This window comes from Pelodiscus sinensis, chromosome 1, assembly GCF_049634645.1.
Source record: "Pelodiscus sinensis isolate JC-2024 chromosome 1, ASM4963464v1, whole genome shotgun sequence".
Lineage (NCBI taxonomy): Eukaryota > Metazoa > Chordata > Testudines > Trionychidae > Pelodiscus > Pelodiscus sinensis.
This window is the reverse complement of record NC_134711.1, coordinates 328435921-328457200: the sequence shown is the minus strand read 5'-3', so window position 1 is coordinate 328457200 and position 21280 is coordinate 328435921. Positions and strand designations below refer to the sequence as shown.

Sequence of the window (21280 nt, the reverse complement as noted above, 5' to 3'; positions counted from 1 at the left end):
GTGTCAGACACCACCTGCTGCAGTGCGGTCCGGGTTATGTTCCAGCCTGACACGCCCTCCTATCCCAGGAGGTCTTGTGGTATCTCTGGTCTGTGGCTTCACCAGGAATCAGCAGGTATCCAAACTCTGGGCCATTTTGATCTGGATACTGCATGTCCTGTGTCCCCCTTCCCTCTTTTCTGCCCTGACACTGCTCTAACTGGATCTGTGCCAGGAGATTTTGACTGAACTAGGTTTCCTCTTAGCCAGAGAGATCCATTTATTTTTGCTGCCTTTTGGAACTTTGTATCCTCTGCATACCTCAAGCTGTAGGAGAAAGGAGAGAGCAGGTTCTCCTGCCTTCCTGAAGAAATGTTTATCCTGGTTGATTTCAACTTTTAACGTTATGACTTTGAGATCTCAGCAAATCTTCAGTCAGTTCTTCCTTGTTCCACACGAGCTCGCCCATCCTCAGAAAACATAGAGCGACTACATTCGAAGTCAGTGGAGGCTCCGGGTCATTGTAAAATAGGCCATTCTGTTCAGTTCGTACATGTGGATTTAGGGTCAACTCCTGGCCATATTGGCAGCTTTGCCATGACATCAATGGGATCATGATTCACCGTTATTGCTTTTATTTTGGATCCCAGCTGTGAGAAGCATGGCTTTGTGTCATGCTACAGAGAACACTGTTCTGTGAGGCTGCTGAGAGGGTCTGAGGGAACCTCCTCCTCCCCCGGTTACAGAACCTTATGAGACAACGTTTAAAAATGGGGCTGTCAATACACCTGGACCTTGATAGGGCTCTCAGGGAAGCCAGTGTCAATCTGGAGCAACTCAGTAAAGACAGAATTTGAGAACAGAGTCTGGGCACTCTACAACCACTTCTTGTTGGGAATGTTCTGGAAACACAGATGCCCATTGCTGAGTCTAGGAATGCACTCCCCAGCAGGGCAAGGGAGTTACTGAATTGGAGACATTGAAAAAAAACAGAGGAAAAACCCCACAGCTTGCAAAAGAGTTACTGGGACGACTGGAAGGACAATGTAAGAGAAAAGAACTGACCTTAAAAGTAAATAAATATGTGTCTATTTCCATTTTTACTGGGTTTACCCCTTTCTGTTTCTGACAACATTAAGCAGTTTCAGCCACTGTCTGGCTGAATTCCTTCCCAGATGGTTTCTGCCTTGAACCCTGAAAATCTTGGTGAACCCTTAGCAGAACTGTAATGCAGAAAACAAAAATAACTCACCAAAATCCTGCTCAGCAGAGGGAGAACATTCCCTTACTCCTACAGAGAGGCCGAGCCTTCCGAGCCAGCGTCTGAGTCTCACATGTCTGAGCGTTACCAAACTGGACTGTCCCATTTATCATTCCCCCGCAAAGTCTCTGTGGAGTCTGAGGTTGGCCAGATTCGAAGACAATTCCCTTGGCACCATAAGCGGGGAGAACAGCAGAAAATAGACCCCAGAGAACTGCAACTTGAGAATGTCCCATTGGGAATGAATAAATGACTTGTACAGATTCTCAGGGGAACCTCAATTTTTCAGACTTTTTTACAGTCTAGCAATTAATGGTTGTGGATTTTTTTTGTCCAGTGTGTGATGTTACACATCATTCCTGACATACTGGTTTGCCCCCCTCTGTTACCTGGTTATTGCCCCTTACCTCACACACGGAAGATTTCCATTACTATCCATCATGCTGTCAACTTTGACCCAGTCCTGAATTTAGGTCCATATGTACGTTTTTCACAGATCAGTTCTGCTGGGCCAGCACTGCTGGTCTACCCCAACCAAGGCACCAAGCTGAGAGCACTGCCCCCAAGAGAAGCAGCACAGACACTGAAACTCTTCAGGTCTAAGGAGAGGGCAGTTTTGGGCCCAATTTCCTGGGATACCAGTTCCCAACTGGGATCAGAACCTGCAATTAATTATTTTGGGAAGCCCCCTTTAACAAAGAAAGGGACAATATGCATACTGATTGGCCCTGCAGATAATAATTATTTACATTGGACTTGATAATAAATAAAAGTGATTTTATTAAGCACAAGCAGTAGGATTTAAGTGGTTATAAGTGAGAACCAGCAGAGCAAAGAAGATCACAAATTGAAAGTAACAGAAAAAGCTAATTCTAACACTAAATCCTGAGTAGTAACTTATTACAAGGTCACCTTAAAACTTTTTCTGTTCCAGCTGCACTTTCAAACCAGGAAATCTCCCCTCCCCTCCTCTTGGGGTCCCTGTTTCACTCCCCTGGGTGTTCCAGCTGAAGACAAAAGACTCTTACTTTCCTGTTGTTTTTAACGGTTCCCTTATTGCATGGGGAGTCACCTGGCTCGTCCCTACCAACCACTGCTAAGACTTAAGGACAAAAGGCTCTTTGCTTATGACTGCCCAGACACTGAAGCCTCCCTTGATGGCTTTCATTCACACATTTAAACCCCATAACATAGACCCTACTCCATATGTCCCATTTCACACACAAGAATGACACGTATACCAAAATCAGATAAAAAGATCCAGTGGTTTAAGGCATGAAGATTGATAGGTAGACTGGTGGAAGACACTGCAGCTTAGTTAGGTAAGGTGGCGTTCCATTGGTCCCTGCATGGCCAGGGGTTTTGATCAGTTTGATGGATAGATGCTAGACTTTCAGACAGTTGCAGAGAAAAGAATCCTAGAATCACAGAATCCTAGGGTTGGAAGAGACCCTGCCCAAAGCAGGACCAACCCCACCTAAATCATCCCAGCCAGGACTTTGTCATGCCAGGACTTAAAAAGCTCTAGGGATGGAGATTCCACCCCCTCCCCAAGGAACCCATCCCAGTGCTTCATCACCCTCTTAGTGACATATTTCATGCTAATATCCAACCTAGACCATCCCCTCTGCGACTATAGACCATTGTTCTTCATTGTGCCATCTGTCACTTCAAAGAATAGCCTCTCTCCAGACTCTTTGGAACTGCCCTTCAGGTAGTTAAAAGCTATTATCTAATCCTCTCTCACTCTTCCCTTCTGAAGACTAAACAAGCCCAAATCTATCAGCCTCTCCTCCTAAGTCATGTGCTACAGCTTTCTTGTCATTTTGTTGCCCTCCACTAGACTTTCTCCAATGTATCCACATTCTTTCTGGAATGGGGGCCCCAAAATTGGATGCAATATCCCAGATGTGGCCTCACCAGTGCTGAATAAAGGGGAATAATCACTTCTCTTGATATGATGGCAATGATCCTTTTAATGCATCCTTCTATGCCATTAGCCTTCACTACAAGGAAACACTGTTGACTCATATCCAGCTTCTCAGTCACTATGATCCCCAGGTTCTTTTCTGCTGAACTGCTGCCTAACCAGTCTGTCCCAGCCTGTACCAATGTTTGGGATTCTTACAGAACTCTGCTCTTCTCATTGCTGAAGCTCATCAGATTTCTTTTGGCCCAGACAGTTCACCCCCTGCACACAGAAGCCAAGTGGCAGAGGGTAGGGTGGGATTTGGGAGGCTGATGGGGGACAAAGAGGCAAGAGATGGTCAAGCAGAAGCAATGGAGAGAGCCGTGCTGGGTGGTGGAGTGATAAGTCATTAGATGTAAGGAACTGCTCTGACTGCGAACTGGAAAAATGCTGAGCTCAGCCAGATTGGGACAGAGCCCCCTGGTTTATGAGGAATCCTATTATCCCATCTTCTCACACACGGGCAATCACATTCTGCAGGTGCATTTCCTCATTTTGTCGCGAAGCTCTTTGGTTTTGACCCCATAAATAATGGGGTTGAGCATGGGAGGGATAAGGAGATAGATGTTGGCCACGATCACTTGAATATGGGGAGCAATGCTCTGAACGAATCTTAGTGTCAAGCTGTTCAGGTAGCCTGGAGTATAAATGGTCAGCATTACACTGATATGGGCTGTGCATGTGTTGAAGGCTTTCTGATGGGCTTTCCTGGAGGAGATTCTGAGGACGGCCTTGATGATCAGACCGTAGGACAGAGCAATGAGCATCAGGTCTAACCCACTGACCACAAATGATACCACCAAGCTGTACATGCTGTTGACTGTGATGTCCCCACATGACAGCTTTGCCACAGCCATGTTCTCACAGTGCGTATGGGCAATAGTGCGGTTGGCACAAAATGACAGCTTGCTTAAGAAGAGGGGCAGAGGCAGCATAAAGAGAGCAGATCTTATGAAACTTAAAAGACCTAACACAGCTATTCTTGCATTGGTGAGGATGGTGGTGTATCTGAGAGGGTTACATATGGCCACGTAGCGATCGAAGGCCATTGCAACCAGAATGGCTGACTGCGTAAAACCAATTGTGTTAAGAAAGAAGGTCTGGGTGAGGCAGCCACCCACTGTGATGCTTTTTAAATTGAACCAAAATATACACAGGGCCTTCGGCAAGGTGGAGGTGGATTTGGCGATGTCAGTGAGTGCCAGCATGCAGATCAGCAGGTACATCGGCTTGTGCAGGGTCTGATCTTTGCCGATCACAAGTAGAACTGTGACGTTTCCCAACATGGTGATAATGTAGGACATAGAGAAAATAATGGCAATCCAGACATAGGTATTTTCCAGGCCAGGGATGCCTGTTAGGATGAATGTTGACTCATCAGAGGGAGTGAGGTTGAGACCTGCCATGGCGTAGTCAATTTGTAGATTGGTGTCAGAAAGGCTTATGTTGCCTATGAAGAGAGAGAAGCACAGAAAAGGGTTACATACGTTACACCACAATAATAATTATAATTAATAAGTCTATAGAAAGGGGGGTTGCAGGGAGGTGGCATCATTTGTAGATGGTTCTATATCTATATGTATATCTATATCTATGCCTCTCTCTCTGGCTATATCTAGAATGCAAAGAAAAGTTGGAAAAAGATACACAAATTGTGAACCTTTTCTTTCGAAAGGGGCTTTTCTGATATTTGGCCCATCTACACGCGGCCAAATTTTGGAAAAACCTTCTCTTTTGGCGCAGCCATTTTTCCTCATACAATGGGGATTACAGGAATAGTGAAAGAACGCATCTGCATTTTTCAAAATTGCAGTCTAGACATCGTATCAGAGGGGTAGCCGTGTTAGTCTGAATCTGCAAAAGCGGCGAGGAGTCCTGTAGCACCTTATAAACTAACTGAAGTGTAGGAGCATAAGCTTTCGAGGGCAAAGACCCACTTCGTCAGATGCATATAGTGGACATTTCCAGAGGCAGGTATAAATATGCAGGCCAGGATCAGGCTGGAGATGACAAGGTGGATCAAATCAAGGAGGATGAGGCCCACTTCTAGCAGCTGATCTGGAGGTGTGAATTCCAAGAGAGCAGAAGCTGCTTTTGTAGTTAGCAAGCCATTCACAGTCTTTGTTTAATCCAGAGTTGATTGTGTCAAACTTGAAGATGAACTGTAGCTCAGCAGTTTCTCTTTGAAGTCTGGTCCTGAAGTTTCTTTGCTGCAGGATGGCTACCTTTAGATCTGCAATTGTGTGTCCAAGAAGATTGAAGTGTTCCCCTACAGGTTTTTGTATGTTGCCATTCCTAATATCTGATTTGTGTCCATTGATTCTTTTACGTAAGGACTGTCCAGTTTGGCCGATGTATATAGCAGTGGGGCATTGTTGGCACATGATGGCATATATTACGTTGGTAGATGTGCAGGAGAACGTACCAGTGACAGTATGGCTGATCTGGTTAGGTCCTGTGATGGTGTTGCTGGTGTATATATGTGGGCAGAGTTGGCACCGAGGTTTGTTGCAAGGATTGGTTCCTGAGTTAGAGTTATTATGGTGCGGTGAGTAGTTGCTGGTGAGAATATGCTTCAGGTTGGCTGGTTGTCTGTGGGCAAGAACCGGCCTACCTACCAAGGCCTGTGAAAGCGAGGGATCATTGTCCAGGATGGGTTGTAGATGACTAATGATGCATTGGAGAGGTTTTAGCTGGGGACTGTAGGTGATGGCCAGTGGTGTTCTGTTGGTTTCTTTCTTGGGCTTGTCCCATAGCAGGAGGCTTCTGGGTACACGTCTGGCTCTGTCAATCTGTCTCCTCATTTCCTCGTGTGGGTATCGCAGTTTACAGAATGCTTGTTGAAGATCTTGTAGGTGTAGGTCTCTGTCTGAGGGTTTGGAGCATATGTGGTTGTACCTCAGTGCTTGGCTGTAAACAATGGATCATGTGGTGTGTCCAGGATGGAAGCTGGAGGTATGCAGGTAAGTATAGCGGTCGGTAGGTTTTCGGTATAGGGTGGTATTGATGTGACCGTCACTTATTTTGTACCATGGTGTCCAGGAAATGGACCTCCCGTGTAGACTGGTCCATGCTGATGTTGATGGTGGGGTGGAAGCTGTTGAAATCATGGTGAAATTCTTCCAGAGTCTCCTTCCCATGGGTCCAGATGATGAAGATGTCATCGATGTAGCGTAGGTAGAGAAGGGGTGTAAGTGGACGGGAGCTGAGGAAGCGTTGTTCCAGGTCAGCCATAAAAATGTTGGCGTATTGTGGGGCCATGCGGGTGCCCATAGCAGTGCCACTGGTCTGAAGGTATATGTTGTCACCAAATCTGAAATAGTTGTGTGTGAGGATAAATTCACAGAGTTCAGCCACCAGTTGTGCTGTGGCATCATCAGGGATACTGTTCCTGACAGCTTGTACTCCATCTGCATGTGGGATGTTTGTGTAGAGAGCCTCTACATCCATGGTGGCTAGGATGGTGTTTTCTGGAAGATCACCTATGCATTGTAGTTTTCTCAGGAAATCCGTAGTGTCAAGGAGGTAACTGGGAGTGCTGGTGGCGTAGGGTCTGAGCAGAGAGTCCACACAGCCAGACAGTCCTTCAGTGAGAGTGCCAATGCCCGAGATGATGGGGCGTCCGGGATTTCCAGGTTTGTGGATCTTGGATAATAGATAGAACAACCCTGGTCAGGGCTCTAAGGGTGTGTCGATTTGTTCCTGTGTTTGTTTAGGGAGAGTCCTGAGCAGATGGTGCAGTTTCTTAGTGTATTCCTTAGTGGAATCTGAGGAAAGAGGCCTGTAGAATTTGGTATTGGAGAGTTGTCTGGCAGCCTCCTTTAGGAAGTCAGGCCTGTTCATGATGACAACATGACCTCCTTTGTCAGCCTCTTTGATTATAATGTCAGAGTTGTTCTGGAGGCTGTGGATGGCATTGCGTTCTGCACGACTGAGGTTACCAGGCAAGCGATGCTGTTTTTCCACAATTTCTGCCTGTGCACCTCAGCGGAAGCATTCTATGTAGAGGTCCAGACTGTCATTTCGGCCCTCAGGAGGAGTCCATGTAGAGTTCTTCTTCTTGTGACTTAGCCTCTCTCTCTCATCTATCTACATGTCTATATCTATATCTAGATAGATATCTAGATCTAGGTATAAATAGAGGTAATGATACAGATCTATATTTAGATCTAGATACAGATTGTGTTAAAGATCTATATCTGTATATAAAAATTAGAGCTAAATCGAGAGAACTTCTGAGAGGGACCTAAGCAAGCCAAGTGTATGGGCAGAGACACATCAGTGTTAATAATTGCAACATGCATGCCCATTGTAGGGAAAAGCATGCTCTTCTCAAACCTTAACCAGGCTCTTATTTAATTATGTGAACTCAACAGAAGGACGTGGGGCTCATGGAACACAATTCTTGGAAACACGGCTCTCGATGCAAGAATGGCCAGAAACTAAGGGAACTATTTTGATCTAGGAGAAGTGGGAGGCACAATTTTACAGAAAAGAGTGCCATGAGATCAGTCATTCAATGTTTCATTCTCTCTGGACTCCTCTGTGTGTAGTATTGTGAACCCATCTCGCACCAAATACTGCTGAACTAGAGGAGTTCTGGCCAAGAGAAGAAGAATATTCTAGAGCTGAGGGAAATTCTTATAGAGGAAGATGTTGAAAAAAAGTGGGAATGTTACGTCACAAAGATGCTGAATAAGAGCGACAGAGAAAACTCTGTGTAATACTAACTGTTAGGCAGCAGATAAAGAATGTCTTCTCTCTGGTGTACACTGCAATACTATTTTGAAATAATTAGCATTATTCTGAAATAACTTAATCTACGTCTACACAGCAGGGATTTATTTCTAAATAATATCAAAATACTGTCAAGGTGGAGGACTTATTACTCCAACTCCTGTAACCCTCATTGTACAAGGAGTAAGGGAAGTCAGAGGAAGAGTGCTCTAATTAAGTACTATGTAGACGCTCCCTATGTTGAAGCTGAGCTATGTCCATTGCATAGCATATTTCGAAAGAAGCTACTCAATGGACATGGCTCAACTTGCGTAGCTTGCTTTGAGTTAAGCTCTGCAGTGTAGACACACCTCCGTCTCATGACACAAAATCAAAATCAATAATTCAGAATGCTTTTCATCTCCCAGGTCTGAAGCAGCCTGAGGAACTCACAGCACATGAAAAGCTGAGCCCATGACCTAAGCAAGAATCAAGAACGGTTTGGACATTTATATGGACAGTGAAACTATCCAGGTAGAACGGTTACAGCTTAGTAAAAATTTTGGAAAGCCAATGCCTCCCTGAGTTTCATAGCACAAGCCAATCTCTGTTTGCTAGGCATAGAGTGACATCCTCAGACAGTGGAGTCACCTCTGGCCAACTCCCTAATGCTGGGAGTTTTACACATTCTGTGCCGCACCTGGGGCTGTCACTCTCTATGGCTACATCTACACTGCTCCTTCTTGTGCAAAATCCCCTTGAACAAAAATGACGGCTCATTAGGTATGCAAATGAGGTGCAGCGATATTCATTGCTGTGCTTCATTTGCATATCTTCCTTTGCAAGAATGCGCAATGTAGACGTAGCCAAAGAGAAAACACTGGCTAGATGGACCATCATCTTGATCTATGATGCCAAAGGAGACAAAACAGAGATTGTCAGACTGAGCTACGACTTTGTGCTCACCGGGATGTTCATGAACTGCAGAAAGTCCTTGGTATTTAGGCCTACAGGATTGTTCCTCTGTCATTTCCCATGTTTATTTTGGTGCAGCAATTTCTTGCAGGCCCCAGTTTATCCGAGACATAAGTTGAAGGCGTTAACAGACAAATGTAAGCAAAGACTCGTGTGAGCTACTGAAGTGCTTGCCCTTCCCATGCCTCAGTATCAACGTTTCCAAATGACACAAAAAATGGGGGATCATAATTAGAGAAGCAGAGCAGATAGCAATTGAGTGCCCTCTGGAGCAGTTTGTAAAGTGGGTCGAAGCAAATAAAACATGTGATTCTAGAGCAATGTAGATATCTACCTCTAGGAACAAAGAACGTAGGTGATGCTCAAATGATGGGGGACAATCCCTGGAAGCACGGGTTCTCAAAAGAAAGTTTGGGGGATATGAAAGAATAATTAAACCAAACATGAGCTCTCAGTGTGATCGGGTGGCCCAAAGAACCAATGTGATCCTTGGGTGACCACCAAGGGTTCTCAATCTGAGATTGAGAAATGGTTTTACCTCTGTATTGGGCACTAATGTGACTGCGGCTGGAATTCATTGTCTAGTTCTGGTGTCCATGGTTCAAGATGTATACTGATACACTGGAGGGCATTCCAGGAAGAATCACAAGAATTAGTAAAACATTTCAAAGCCGGCCTCAGAGTGATAGACTCGAAGATCTCAATCTCTTTAGTTTAACAAATAGAGTTATGGAGTGACTGGATAACAGACTCTACTACCTAGATGTGGAACACATCTTCTTTAAAATATTTCTGAAAGTTTCTTTGTTTGTTTGTTTGTCCCGAAAGATCGCCGAAATGGTAAGAGCTAGAAACACTAAATTTTGCACAGATACTATTGATTTCCTAACTTAAATAACTGAAGTGGTTATATCTCAAAATCGGTTCCCCCACCCCTGGATCCTCCAGTGCCCCAATTGGGCCTGCTGATAATTCCAAAAAATCTCTGAAACGGTAAAAAATGAAACACCAAATTTTGCACGAATACTACTGATTTCCTAACTTACATAACTGGATTGGTTATATCTCAAAATCAGTTTCCCCAAAGTCCCAATTCGGCCCCAGAGCCTCAATTGGGCCACTAATTAGCTTTTAGTAGCACCCGATCATAGGCATTTGCCGGACTTTTGTGTTAAGCATGTCACATAAACTGCAACTACGAGATCCTTTCCCTACGATAACAGAAAAAATACTAGCTATGTTAATTTCTTAAAGTAAAATATAAGAGAAAAGTATTTCCAATAAAATATGCTATTTTAATGTCATTGACATAGTTCATTCTTCACACCTTTTACTATATTTTCCCCGGGTGACACTGGGTAATTCTGCTAGTATATAATAATAGGCTTCTCAGTTGAGCATAAGGAGATTTAGGTGGATGTAATGGCTGGAAGTTGAAATAAAAAGAAATTCTAACTGGGTACAATGCATCCATCTTTTAACCTTGAGAATAATTTCTGAAAGGACATGGCAGATTCTTCATGATTGAGAAGTTTTAAATGAAGGTTGGATCGTTCTCTACAGGAATTAAGATCGCACAGTCATAACGTTCCCTCCTCGCCGTGAAATCTGTGCACTTTTCCCCAGGACGCACCAGGGGGCACGTTGCCCTCTACCGAGATGAATTATCTTTATCGGGCAAAATCCTCATGTGACTGTGGGATCTTGGAAATGTGACATTACATGTGCATTTCACAAGGCTGAGTGATCCTGTCACCATCGTCGTGGACATTATTGGTGGGGAAAAAAAATTATTTGACCCCATGAAATCTCTGCACTGAGGAATGAGTTTCCCACTCTTGCCATGAAAGACTAACAGAACTGGCTAGCAAATGGCCCCGGAGCATCCTGGGTTTAATGGGTGTGTTCGAGGGTCCCACTGTTACAGGCAGCTACAGGGTCGTGTTAGTCTGGATCTGCAAAAGCAACAAGGAGTCCTGTGGCACCTTATAGACTAACATATTTATGAGAGCATAAGTTTTCATGGGCAAAGGCCCACTTCCTCAGATGGAATTTCCACTACATGCATCTGACGAAGTGGGTCTTTGCCCACGAAAGCTTATGCTCCAATAAATCTGTTAGTCTACAAGGTGCCAAAGAACTCGTCCACTCTTATCCAAGGAGGTCTTGTGATATCTCTTTGATCTGTCCCTTTAGCAGCATTCAGCGCATTTCCAAACTTTGGGCCATCCTGATGTGAATACCACATGTCCTGTGTCCCCGCCTCCCCAGCCCGCCCTCTTTTCTGCCCCTGAAGCTGTGCCTCTTTGGACCTGACCCATGCGATTTCAACCCTGCTAGGTTTCCTTTCAGCCAGAACGATTCATTTTGGAACTTTGTATTCTCTTCTAACACAGAGCTGCAGCAGCAAGGAGAGAGCAGAGCTCTCTGCCTTCCTGAAGAAATTATTACCCTGATTGTTTTCAACGTTTACCTTTATGACTTCCGGATCTCAGCAAGCCTCCAGTGAGTTCTTCTGTCCAAACGAGCTCACCCGTCCTTATAGGACACGGGACAACTCCAGTTGAAGACACTGGAGGCTCATGGTCATTGTAAATCAGGCCGTTCCATTCATGTCCTTATGTGTAGATTCACGGTTATCTCCTGACTATATTGGCAGCTTTGCCATTGACTTCAATGAGACCCTTATTGTGTATATTGTGGCTCCCAGGTTTAAAAATCACGGCTTTGGGTCCTACAGAGAGCACTGGTCTGTGAGGCTGCTGAGAGGGTCTGAGGGAAACCCCTCAGGTTATGTAGCGTTCTGAGACAATGTCTAAAAGCTGGGGATCTCAATACACCTGAGTCTTGATACCGTTCTCAGGGAAGCCAGTGTCAATCTGGAGTGACCCAGGAAAGGCACAATTTGAGAGCAGAATCTGGGTACTCTACAACCCGTTCTTCATAGGAATGTTCTGGAAACACAGATGCCCATTGCAGAGGGAAGGAAGGGAAAGGAAGTTGCTGATTTGGAGACATTGAACAAACCATAGGAAAAGTGGCACAGCTAAAAAAAAAGCTACTGGGACAGATGGAAGAACAAAGTAAGAGAAAAGTAAAAATAAATAAATATTTGTCTATTTCTAATTTTACCAGATAAACCCTTTGGTGTTTCTGACAACACTAAGCACCTCCCACCACTGTTTTGTTGAATTCCTTCCCTGATGATTCTTGCCTTGAGCCTCTTCCTGTGCCCATAGTATAACTGCTGGACTTGAACCTGGGACCTTGTATAGGAGAATCGACCCTCTGAGCTAGAAGTCAGCTGGCTCTCAGCCCAAACTGTAGAGGTCTCTTGCTCTTGGCTGTTGCATGGGACAGTGAACCACACATTAGGGCTACGTCTACACTGGCATGATTTTCCGTTAAAAGCATTTTTGGAAAAGTGCATCTAGATTGGCAGGATGTTTTTCCGCAAAAGCACTTTTTGCGGAAAAGCGTCCATGGCCAATCTAGACGTGCTTTTCCTCAAAAGAGCCCCGATAGCCATTTTCGCAATCGGGTCTTTTTTGAGGAAAACAAATCTCTGCTGACTACACTGGCCCTTTTGCGCAAAAGTTTTTCGGAAAAAGACTTTTGCCCGAACGGGAGCAGCATAGTATTTCCGCAAAAATACTGACAATCTTACATGAGATCGTCAGTATTTTTGCGGAAATTCAAGTGGCCAGTCTAGACACAGCCTAGGTGTCTGGGTTACCATAGCATTAACAGTAATGCAGAAAAAAGCAACTCACCAAAATCCTGCTCAGCAAAGGGAGGAAATTTCCTACTGCTACAGAGAGGCTGAGCCCCCTAAGCCAGCGTCTGAGTCTCACATGTCTGACAGGCGCCAATCTGGGCAGTCCCATTTATCATTCCCGTTCACAGCCTCTGTGGACTCTCAGGTTGGCAGGACACTCAGACAATTCCCTTGGCTCCGTGAGCAGCAGAGGCCCTAGAGAGGAGCAGCTTGAGAGCTTCTCCTGGGAGTGAAGGAATAATTTGCTGAGACGAGGCAGAAAGTCTCAGGGGAACCTGAATTTTGCAGGTTCTAGCAACTAATGGTTTTACTTTTCAATCCTGGTTGCAATGTACCTCCAGGTGCACTGAGTGTGGGATGCTGCCCCAAGAAAGAACAAAGTCATTTTTTAGCTGATTGTAGCTGCATACGGCTGCATACCGCCCTTGTGGCTGAAATATCCAGTTATTTGGCCACAGGCTATGTCTAGACAGCAGAGGTTTTTTAGGGATATGGGACGTATCCCATAAAAAATTTGCCGCATTCAGGAAATGCATCTGCTCTTCTGACATTTTTTGCAGAAGAGCAGATGTGCTCTTTCAGAAGCCCTGTCTTCCTCGTGCCCTAAGGAAGGAGGGCTCTTCTGAAAGAGGAGGTATTTTCTGAACTTTGGCCCAGTGTAGATGGGCCAAATTTTGGAAAAGCCTCCTCTGAGAAAAGTATTGGAAAAAGGTATGCAAAATGCGGAGCGCAATTTTCATACCTTTTTCTGATAAAAAGCAGTAGTCTAGAAGTAGCCTCGGAAATGTCACTGCCTTGCTGTGGAGATGAAACAATGTGCTTCTGAACTATTACAAGCCAAAGAGCATGGAGAAGTCTCTCTTGTCTCAGGATTGTGGTCTCAGCAGTCCTTTCCAGTATGACTTGCTGAGGTCTAAAGTAGTTGAATCTGTGTTATCTGGCAGTTGAAACTCTTGTTCATCTAGTCTCTGCCTCAGGGAAGCATCGAGTTTCAATTCTGTGTTAACCTTTCAGAAATCGATGCAGAAATCTGTTGCCTTGTCCTGTCTCAGGGCTGTGGGTCTTCTCCACTCAGGCTATGTCTACACTACAAGGTTTTTGCCCCAAAATGGCTGGTTTTGAGAAAAAACCAGCAGAGTGTCCACACCTCAAGCATGTTTTTGCACAAAAAAAATTACAGTAAAATGGCAGAAGAGAGGGCTTTTTGCGGTAGAGTTATTCCTCTCCCCAAAAGGAATAACTCCTTTTTGTGCTATAGCTCTTGTGCAAAAAGACATGTATGGCTGCTCCGCTGGGATTTTTGTGCAAGAACTGGCCTCCCGGAAAAAACACAGGTGGCCTCTTGGACCAGTTTGGTGCTTGGTTGGTTTTTCTGGTTTTGAATCTTCTTTTTGCCATGGAGCTGGAGCAACCCCTGGGCAGCCAATGGCCCCATGCTGCCATGCTGGAAATTCTGCTGCACCTCCATGACACCCTCATGATGCTCCTGCCCCATCTGGACTCAGAACTCAGCCTTCAGGACCTCGCCCAGGCTGTAGCACCAATGGCCTTGCCACTGAACGTCTTTCTGGAGAGGCTATTTTGGAGGCTGGATACCCATTCTGAGTGGTGGGACCATCTCGTCATGGAGCAGTGGGATGACCAGAATTGGATTTGAAGCTTCCGAATGCAGAAGGCCACATCCCAGGAGCTGTGTACCTGGTTCGCCCCTGCCCTATAATGACAGGACACCCACCTGAAGCCCGCCACCCTCCTGGAGAAGCAAGTCGCTATTGACCTGTGGAAGCTGGCCACCCCCGACACCTACCATTTGGTGGGAAACCAGTTTGGCGTGGGAAGGTTTACTGTTGGGGCCATCTTGATGGAGGCAAGTCACTCTCAGGGGACAATCCCTGCGGGGTTGGGGGGCCAGAAAATTGGGACTGTCAGGAAAGGACAGAGGAAGTGGGTGATGAAGTGGGAGTTGGGGGGGGGGGCTCCTGGCCTCACCCTGCCCTGCTGCTGGGTGGGGCATGTGAAGGAGGGAACCTGGGGTCATGGCTGGGAGCAGTGGAGGGGCACCTCCCAAGGGCTCAGGCACCCCCTCTAATTTCCTATTTTGTGTGTTTCTATGTGTCTATTTTTAGTTAGAGCTGCTGAACAGGATTGTCTGTCCTGGAGACCTGGGCACCATCATGGTCAGCTTTCCTCAGCTGGGAATCCCGAATTGTGGAGGAGCGCTTGATGGGACTCGTTTCCTGATCCGCGCACCACCCCATCGAGCAGCCTACTACATACTCAGGAAGGGCTACTTCTCCATGGTGCTGCAGACCCTGGTCGACCCTGTCAGCCAGGGGTCAGGGCAGTGTGTGTGTGTGTGTGTGTATTAACGAGAAAAGGTTTAACGTCTATGCCTTTACCACTAGGACCGGGGTCCCGTCACGGAGGGCAGCCAACAGGCTGACAGACGCCCCGAGTTAATAGGAAGAGCATATTACATCTCAGATTTCAGCTACTAGGATACAAGATCCCTCCGTAGGGGGCAGTCTAGGGAAGACTGAGAGATGCCCCAACGGATCTGTCACCTGGGCGTGGCACGATCCAAACGCCCAAGTTCTTCCTATACCTATCCCTTATGACCGGCTAAAGTTCTATTAAATTGTGCTTGGTTCTGTTACAGCAATTGAAGTAGTCAGGTTAAAACTTAAACAGTTACAGGTTTATTAAAAAGGCTTATAAATCATATGGTTACAATGACTATTGCTCTATTTCTTAACTGCTAGCAAATACAGATCTTAAAAATGGTTACAAAGAAAATAAAGATAGAAAACAGAAAGAATGGTACCAAGTGACAGCTTAATCTTTAAAGACCTCTAAGTCTATGTGCACACTTAAGACAAAGGACCACATCCAGGTACAATTTTTACCCCCTTCTGTGCCTTTCGACTCCAGAGGGTCAAGCCAGGGCCGGTCCCTCAATTCCTAGGAAATACGAATACGAGGTGGGCGTCCCCGTGGAACCTCGGGAGGTCAAACCCCTAACCCGACCAGCAGATAGATGGTAGATTGACACTCAGAGTAAATGTGCTGCTGGACCCATCTTTATACCCATAGGGGCCCGTATCCTCTTTCTTATCTAAGATGCCGAATTGTACTGGTTTGTCTTTGTGATGCCAGTTCTTAAAAGCAAGTTTCAACTTAATTTACACTTGCAAGAGAGATAACTAAATTGTGAGTACTAGACATATTTTTACTGGGCAAGAGATTCCTTCCCCTCGGACGGCTGTGTGTTCGTATCAATATGGGTTTTAGTCAAGGGCACTCCTCGGCAGCCTCTTGGTCAGCAAACGGCATATCTCTGTTTACAGCCATTCACGGTCACAGCAGCCTGTCATATCCTGAGCCTCCTGTTCAAGGCTTTTACTGCTCTGGGTGTCCTGTATGCTCCAGGCAAGCAAAAATGGATGTTACAGGGGGGTTCCTGTCTGGCTACAGAGCCCCGGGGACAGACCGGGCACGTGATGCCCGCATCTTCCGTAATTCCTACCTGTACTGCAGGCTGCAGTCTTGAACATTTTTCCCACAGCGAAACTTTGCAGTCAGGGTTGTGCAGATGCCAATGTGCATCGTTGCCAATGTGGCGCATCCCCTTTTGTCTGGCTCATGAAGCCCTACACCGGCCACCTGGATGAGAGCAGGGAAAAATTTAACCCGCACCTGAACCGGGTTCACTTGCAAGTAGAATGTGCCTTTGGGGGTATGAAGTGGAGGTTTAGGTGCCTACTCACTCGCCCTGGGGGAACACAGCATCCCCAACGTGGTGGCCACGTGTTGCGTGCTCCACAACATGGTGGAGAAGAAAGGGGAGGCCTTCCTCTCAGGGTGGGAGACACTGGCTGATGTTGAGGGGAAGCAGGCCAGAATGTGCATCTGGGAGGCCCTGCATGAGAGATTCTCAGAAGGAGCCCAGTGACTCTCCCCAGGGCCTCCCCAATGGGGGCTTGGACCTGCCCCCCCCCAAGACCTTTCCCCCCACAACCCATCCCTGCCCCACTCTCCGGACAGTAAACACAGACACCAGGTTTTCTTTGGAAAATAGACTGTGTATTAAATAACCAACAAATTGAGCATGGAATAACAATCAATAACAAAATAACAGTGTTGTTTTCAAAAATAAACTTTGTTTTAAATATAAAAACATTTCTTTAACTGTGGAGAAGGGGGGCTGTAAACCTGGAAGGGGGAGGAGGGCTCAGGGCAGACGGTGTCGCCTGGACTGCAAAGTCCTGACACCTTGGGTCTGTGGACCTAGATGTGATCGGGGTTGTGTGGTGCCTGGGATAGTAGGGGGCTGGGCAAGAGGGGGGCTGCAGCTGGGTCTGCAATGGCTGGGGGTGGGGAGGAAGGGAGTACAGCGGGGACTGGAGCAGGTTGAGCAGGAGGAGTGGCAAAAGGGACAGGACCTGTCTGCTGCTGGACGAGCTTGTCCAGGAATTGGTCATGACATTGAGCCTTTGCCCATGTCCTCTTGGCCATGGTCTCCTCCAGCCTTTCTAGGATCCGAATGTGCAGGCGCATGAGGTTCTTGTACATGTGCCAGTACATGTTCGAGGCGGCTCACGAAATTATTAAAATACAATATAATGGTGTTACCAGAAATCTGTAAGGGAACATTTTAACCTGTCTGGCCCTCATGAATGGATTTAAAAGGAGCTGTCCTTCTACAAAGGAATTTCACCAGCCAACGACAGAGTGTGGACCTGATGTTCAGCTGCAAATTTCACACTGTTTCCTTGGGGTTGAAAAAACCCATGATCTGATTACTGCATTATAAGGCCAGCTTTCCCTGCATTTAATACCTCACTTTTGCACTGGCCCTACAATTGACAGCTACCTTTTTTATTCTACTCTTTTTACTGTTATAAACTCTCGGTCCTATTATCCCTCCCTAGCTCAAATGATGAAGTGTGTTTGGCCCATGAAAGCTCTTGATATTAGATGCATATTTGACAGTGTCATTGTGATCACTTAGGACGAGGGCTACTGTTCTCAGGAGAGACAGGGGATCTGTCATTTGCCTGAGCAACTCAACCCTCCACGACACTCACACCACATGCAATGTGTTCCACATCAATGGTGAGAAAAACAACCAAGGAAAGAGGCCCAGAGAAGCAAGGAACCCTGCTCTTGGGGCATAGGGATAGCGCCAGCAGCCATCTCTGGGCTGTGAGAAATGTTCACAGTCGCCCCCCCCCCCCCAAAGATCCCAAGCTGCCTGCGCACACCCTGGCTGCTCTACGGTGACACCTGGGGTCAGACACTTGCTCCGGTGATAGACACCCTCCTACCCCCCGCAAGCATTAGGTGGCAGGTCCCTTTTCCTCGGCATGTGCCCTTCTATCAAGATCATGTCCCCTCTCCTGAGTTCAGCCTTTGATGCCTGATGTCTCCCTGCATGGGCCCTCTGCTCATGGCCCCACCCTGCTCTCCATGGCTGCTAATAATGTTCCAGGCTACTTCACCAGCTTGATACAACATTTTCGTTGGGGCATCGCTCCCCATATTCACTTGTAGCAGGGCTGGCATGTACTTTCCTGGCTCCGGCCCCTCAGTTCCCGGCTGTGCATTGTCCCTGGCTCCCCATTGACACAGCTGGTTTTTGCTTCCCCATTTCCCAATTCTAATCTGCACCATCTCCCCTCCTCTGCCTCAGGGCTACTGCTCAGCCTCGGGCCCAGCTCTGGTTATTCTGACTCAGTGCTGCTCCTTCACTCGAGCCCAAGTCTACCTTCCGGGCTGCATCTCTGGCCCCTCTGGTTCTGGGAGGGTTTGCCAGATTTCTACTGCACCTATAGCCCAGCGTTACTTACAAATCACTTAAACGTAGCCCAACATATTTCTTGAAATATTGTTTTATTCATCCTGTGGTCTATACATCAAGTAACCAAGGAAAGCTCTTGTTAAATGCCTAGTATAGATTTGATTTCTAATTTTTTAAAGTTGTATGCCACAGAAGAAGTTCATTCACAATAGCCACAAACATATGAAATGGCAGATTAAAAATCAAAACCCCAGCACCGATAATTGCATCCTAACTAAAGTCTGACAGGTATTTCAGATGAGAAATGGCAGCTGACATCATTAAACATAGCCCAAAAGTAACCCTTAACACAGATAGTGTAAAAACAACCACGACATTATATTATTTATTTCTAATTGGATTCAAACTTTATTAGGTTTATCCGCAGGATTTCCTGAAAAATTGGTATAAAAAAAATCAGGTAAATTTTGCTCAGTGGATCATTGTACATACTGTTAAGAATTTCTGCATGGTCATTTCTTTCATTTTCTTTGGCTATCTGAAAATCTAGTTTCTATCCATCAAACTGATCAAAACCCATGTTCATGCAGGGACTAATGGAAAACTTCCTTGTCTAAGAAAGCTTCAGTATCTTGTGCCAGTCTAGGAGTTAGAAGTCAAGTGGCAGAGGGTGGGAATTTTGGGACTGATGGGGGATACAGAAAGAGGCAAGGTCAGGCAGAAGCAATGGAGAGAGTAGTGAGTGGTAACAGAGTGATAAGACATTAAGGCTGTGTCTAGACTGGCCACTTTTTCCGGAAAAGCACTTGCTTTTCCGGAAAAACTTGCCAGCTGTCTCCACAGGCCGCTTGAATTTCCGCAAAAGCACTGACGATCTCATGTAAGATTGTCAGTGCTTTGGCGGAAATACTATGCTGCTCCCGTTCGGGCAAAAGTCTTTTTCCGAAAAACTTTTGCGCAAAAGGGCCAGTGTAGTCAGCAGAGATTTATTTTCCACAAAAAAGCCCCGATCGCAAAAATGGCGATCGGGGCTTTTTTGCAGAAAAGTGCATCTAGATTGGCCATGGATGCTTTTCCGCAAAAAGTGCTTTTGCGGAAAAGCGTCCTGCCAATCTAGACGCTCTTTTCCGAAAATGTTTTTAACGGAAAACTTTTCCCTTAAAAGTATTTCCGGAAAATCATGCCAGTGTAGACGTAGCCTAAGTGTCTGGAACTGCTCCGACTGTGAACTGGAACAACGCTGAGCCTAGCTGGCCTGGGATACAGCTCCATGATTAATGAGGAGATGTAGATGTCTTTACCCCCTCACTTTCTGTGGAAGCAGTTGCTCACTTTGTCACGAAGCTCTTTGGTTTTGACCCCGTAAATAATGGGGTTGAGCATGGGAGGGATGAGGAGACTGAAGTTGCCCAAGATAACGTGAATATGGGGAGCGATGCCCCGACCGAAATGTTGTGTCAAGCTGGTGAAGTAGCCTGGAGTATAAATGGTCAGCATCACACAGAGATGGGCTGTGCAGGTGTTGAGGGCTTTCTGGTGGGCTTTCCTGGAGGAGATTCTGAGGACGGCCCTGAGGATCAGACCATAGGACAGAGCAATGAGCATCAGGTCTAATCCACTGACTGTAAATGCTACCACCAAGTTGTACATGCTGATGATGGTGATGTCCCCACACGATAACTTTGCCACAACCATGTTTGCACAGTGTGTATGGGCGATAGTGCGGTTGGCACAATATGGCAGCCAGCTTAATAACAGCGTCAGAGGCAGAATACAGAGGACGCCTCTTATCAAACCTACAAGCCCTAACTTAGCTATTCGTGCATTGCTGAGGATGGTGGCATATCTGAGGGGGTTACATATGGCAATGTAGCGATCAAAGGCCATTGTGACCAGGATGGCTGACTGTGTAAAAGAAACAGTGTGAAGGAAGAACATCTGGGTGAGGCAGCCACTCACCGTAATGCCTTTCAAATTGAACCAAAATATACACAGGGCCTTTGGCAAGATGGAGGTGGATTTGATGATGTCTGTGAGTGCCAGCATGCAGATCAGCAGGTACATCGGCTTGTGCAGGGTCTGATCTCTGCCCACAACAATGAGAACTGTGACATTTCCCAACATGGTGATAATGTAGGACATCGCGAAAGGGATGGCAATCCAGACGTGGGCAGCTTCCAGGCCAGGAATGCCCATTAGGACAAATGTTGACTGATCAGAAGGAGTGAGGTTGAAACCAGCCATGACGTCTTCAATGTATAATTTGGTCTCAGAAAGGTTTATGTTGCCTCTGAAAGGAGAGATGCACAGGAAGGGGATTATGCACTGTCCACAACAATTTGGAGACCATAAATGCTATAGTTATTATCACTCTAGAAAGAGGGGTAAGCAATTGAGGCGGCAACATTTGCCGTGGGCGCTATCTCTATCTCTATCTCTATCTCTATCTCTATCTCTATCTCTATCTCTGTAGCATCATAAATGCCCATTGTAGGAAACAGCTTGAATGCCTCAACTCCTAACCATGTTTTTATTCACTACATGGACTCAGCAGAGGGACCTGGGTGAATGGCACCGAGTTCTGTGAAACCCTGCTCACAGTATAAGCACAGACAGAAGCTAAGGAAAATATTTTGATCCAGGAGAAGTGGGAGGCAGAATCTGACAGAAAAGGCCATACCATGAGATCAGTCAATTAATGTTTCCCTCTCTTCTGGAGTCTTCTCTGTGGTACTGGGGACCCATCTCACACAGAGTATTGCAGAACTAGAGTTCAGGCAAGAAGAATATTCAAGGGCTGAG

General features: G+C 46.1%; 2 protein-coding genes across 2 annotated transcripts; both read right to left on the bottom strand.

Annotated features, from left to right (window-relative positions):
- Positions 1–3676: 3676 nt before the first annotated feature.
- Positions 3677–17262, bottom strand: LOC102457913 (olfactory receptor 52K2-like). Its single transcript, XM_075926315.1, has 2 exons — positions 17121–17262; positions 3677–4659 (listed from the first exon to the last, which is right to left on the bottom strand). The coding sequence occupies exons 1-2, from the start codon at positions 17260–17262 to the stop codon at positions 3677–3679; spliced, it is 1125 nt and encodes a 374-aa protein (XP_075782430.1).
- Positions 17263–19783: 2521 nt separating this feature from the next.
- Positions 19784–20760, bottom strand: LOC142829046 (olfactory receptor 52D1-like). The gene has a single exon (XM_075926216.1). It carries the CDS (start codon positions 20720–20722, stop codon positions 19784–19786), a length of 939 nt encoding a protein of 312 aa, XP_075782331.1. The 5' UTR covers positions 20723–20760.
- Positions 20761–21280: the final 520 nt, after the last annotated feature.

Excerpts from the sequence above, each read along its gene's own strand:
- LOC102457913 (XM_075926315.1), bottom strand. The coding sequence starts at position 17,262 with ATGTACTGGCACATGTACAAGAACCTCATGCGCCTGCACATTCGGATC. Across the intron at positions 4,660-17,120 it reads GCTCGTCCAGCAGCAGACAG|GCAACATAAGCCTTTCTGAC; the intron begins GTCCTGTCCCTT and ends CTCTCTTCATAG.
- LOC142829046 (XM_075926216.1), bottom strand. The coding sequence starts at position 20,722 with ATGGCTGGTTTCAACCTCACTCCTTCTGATCAGTCAACATTTGTCCTA.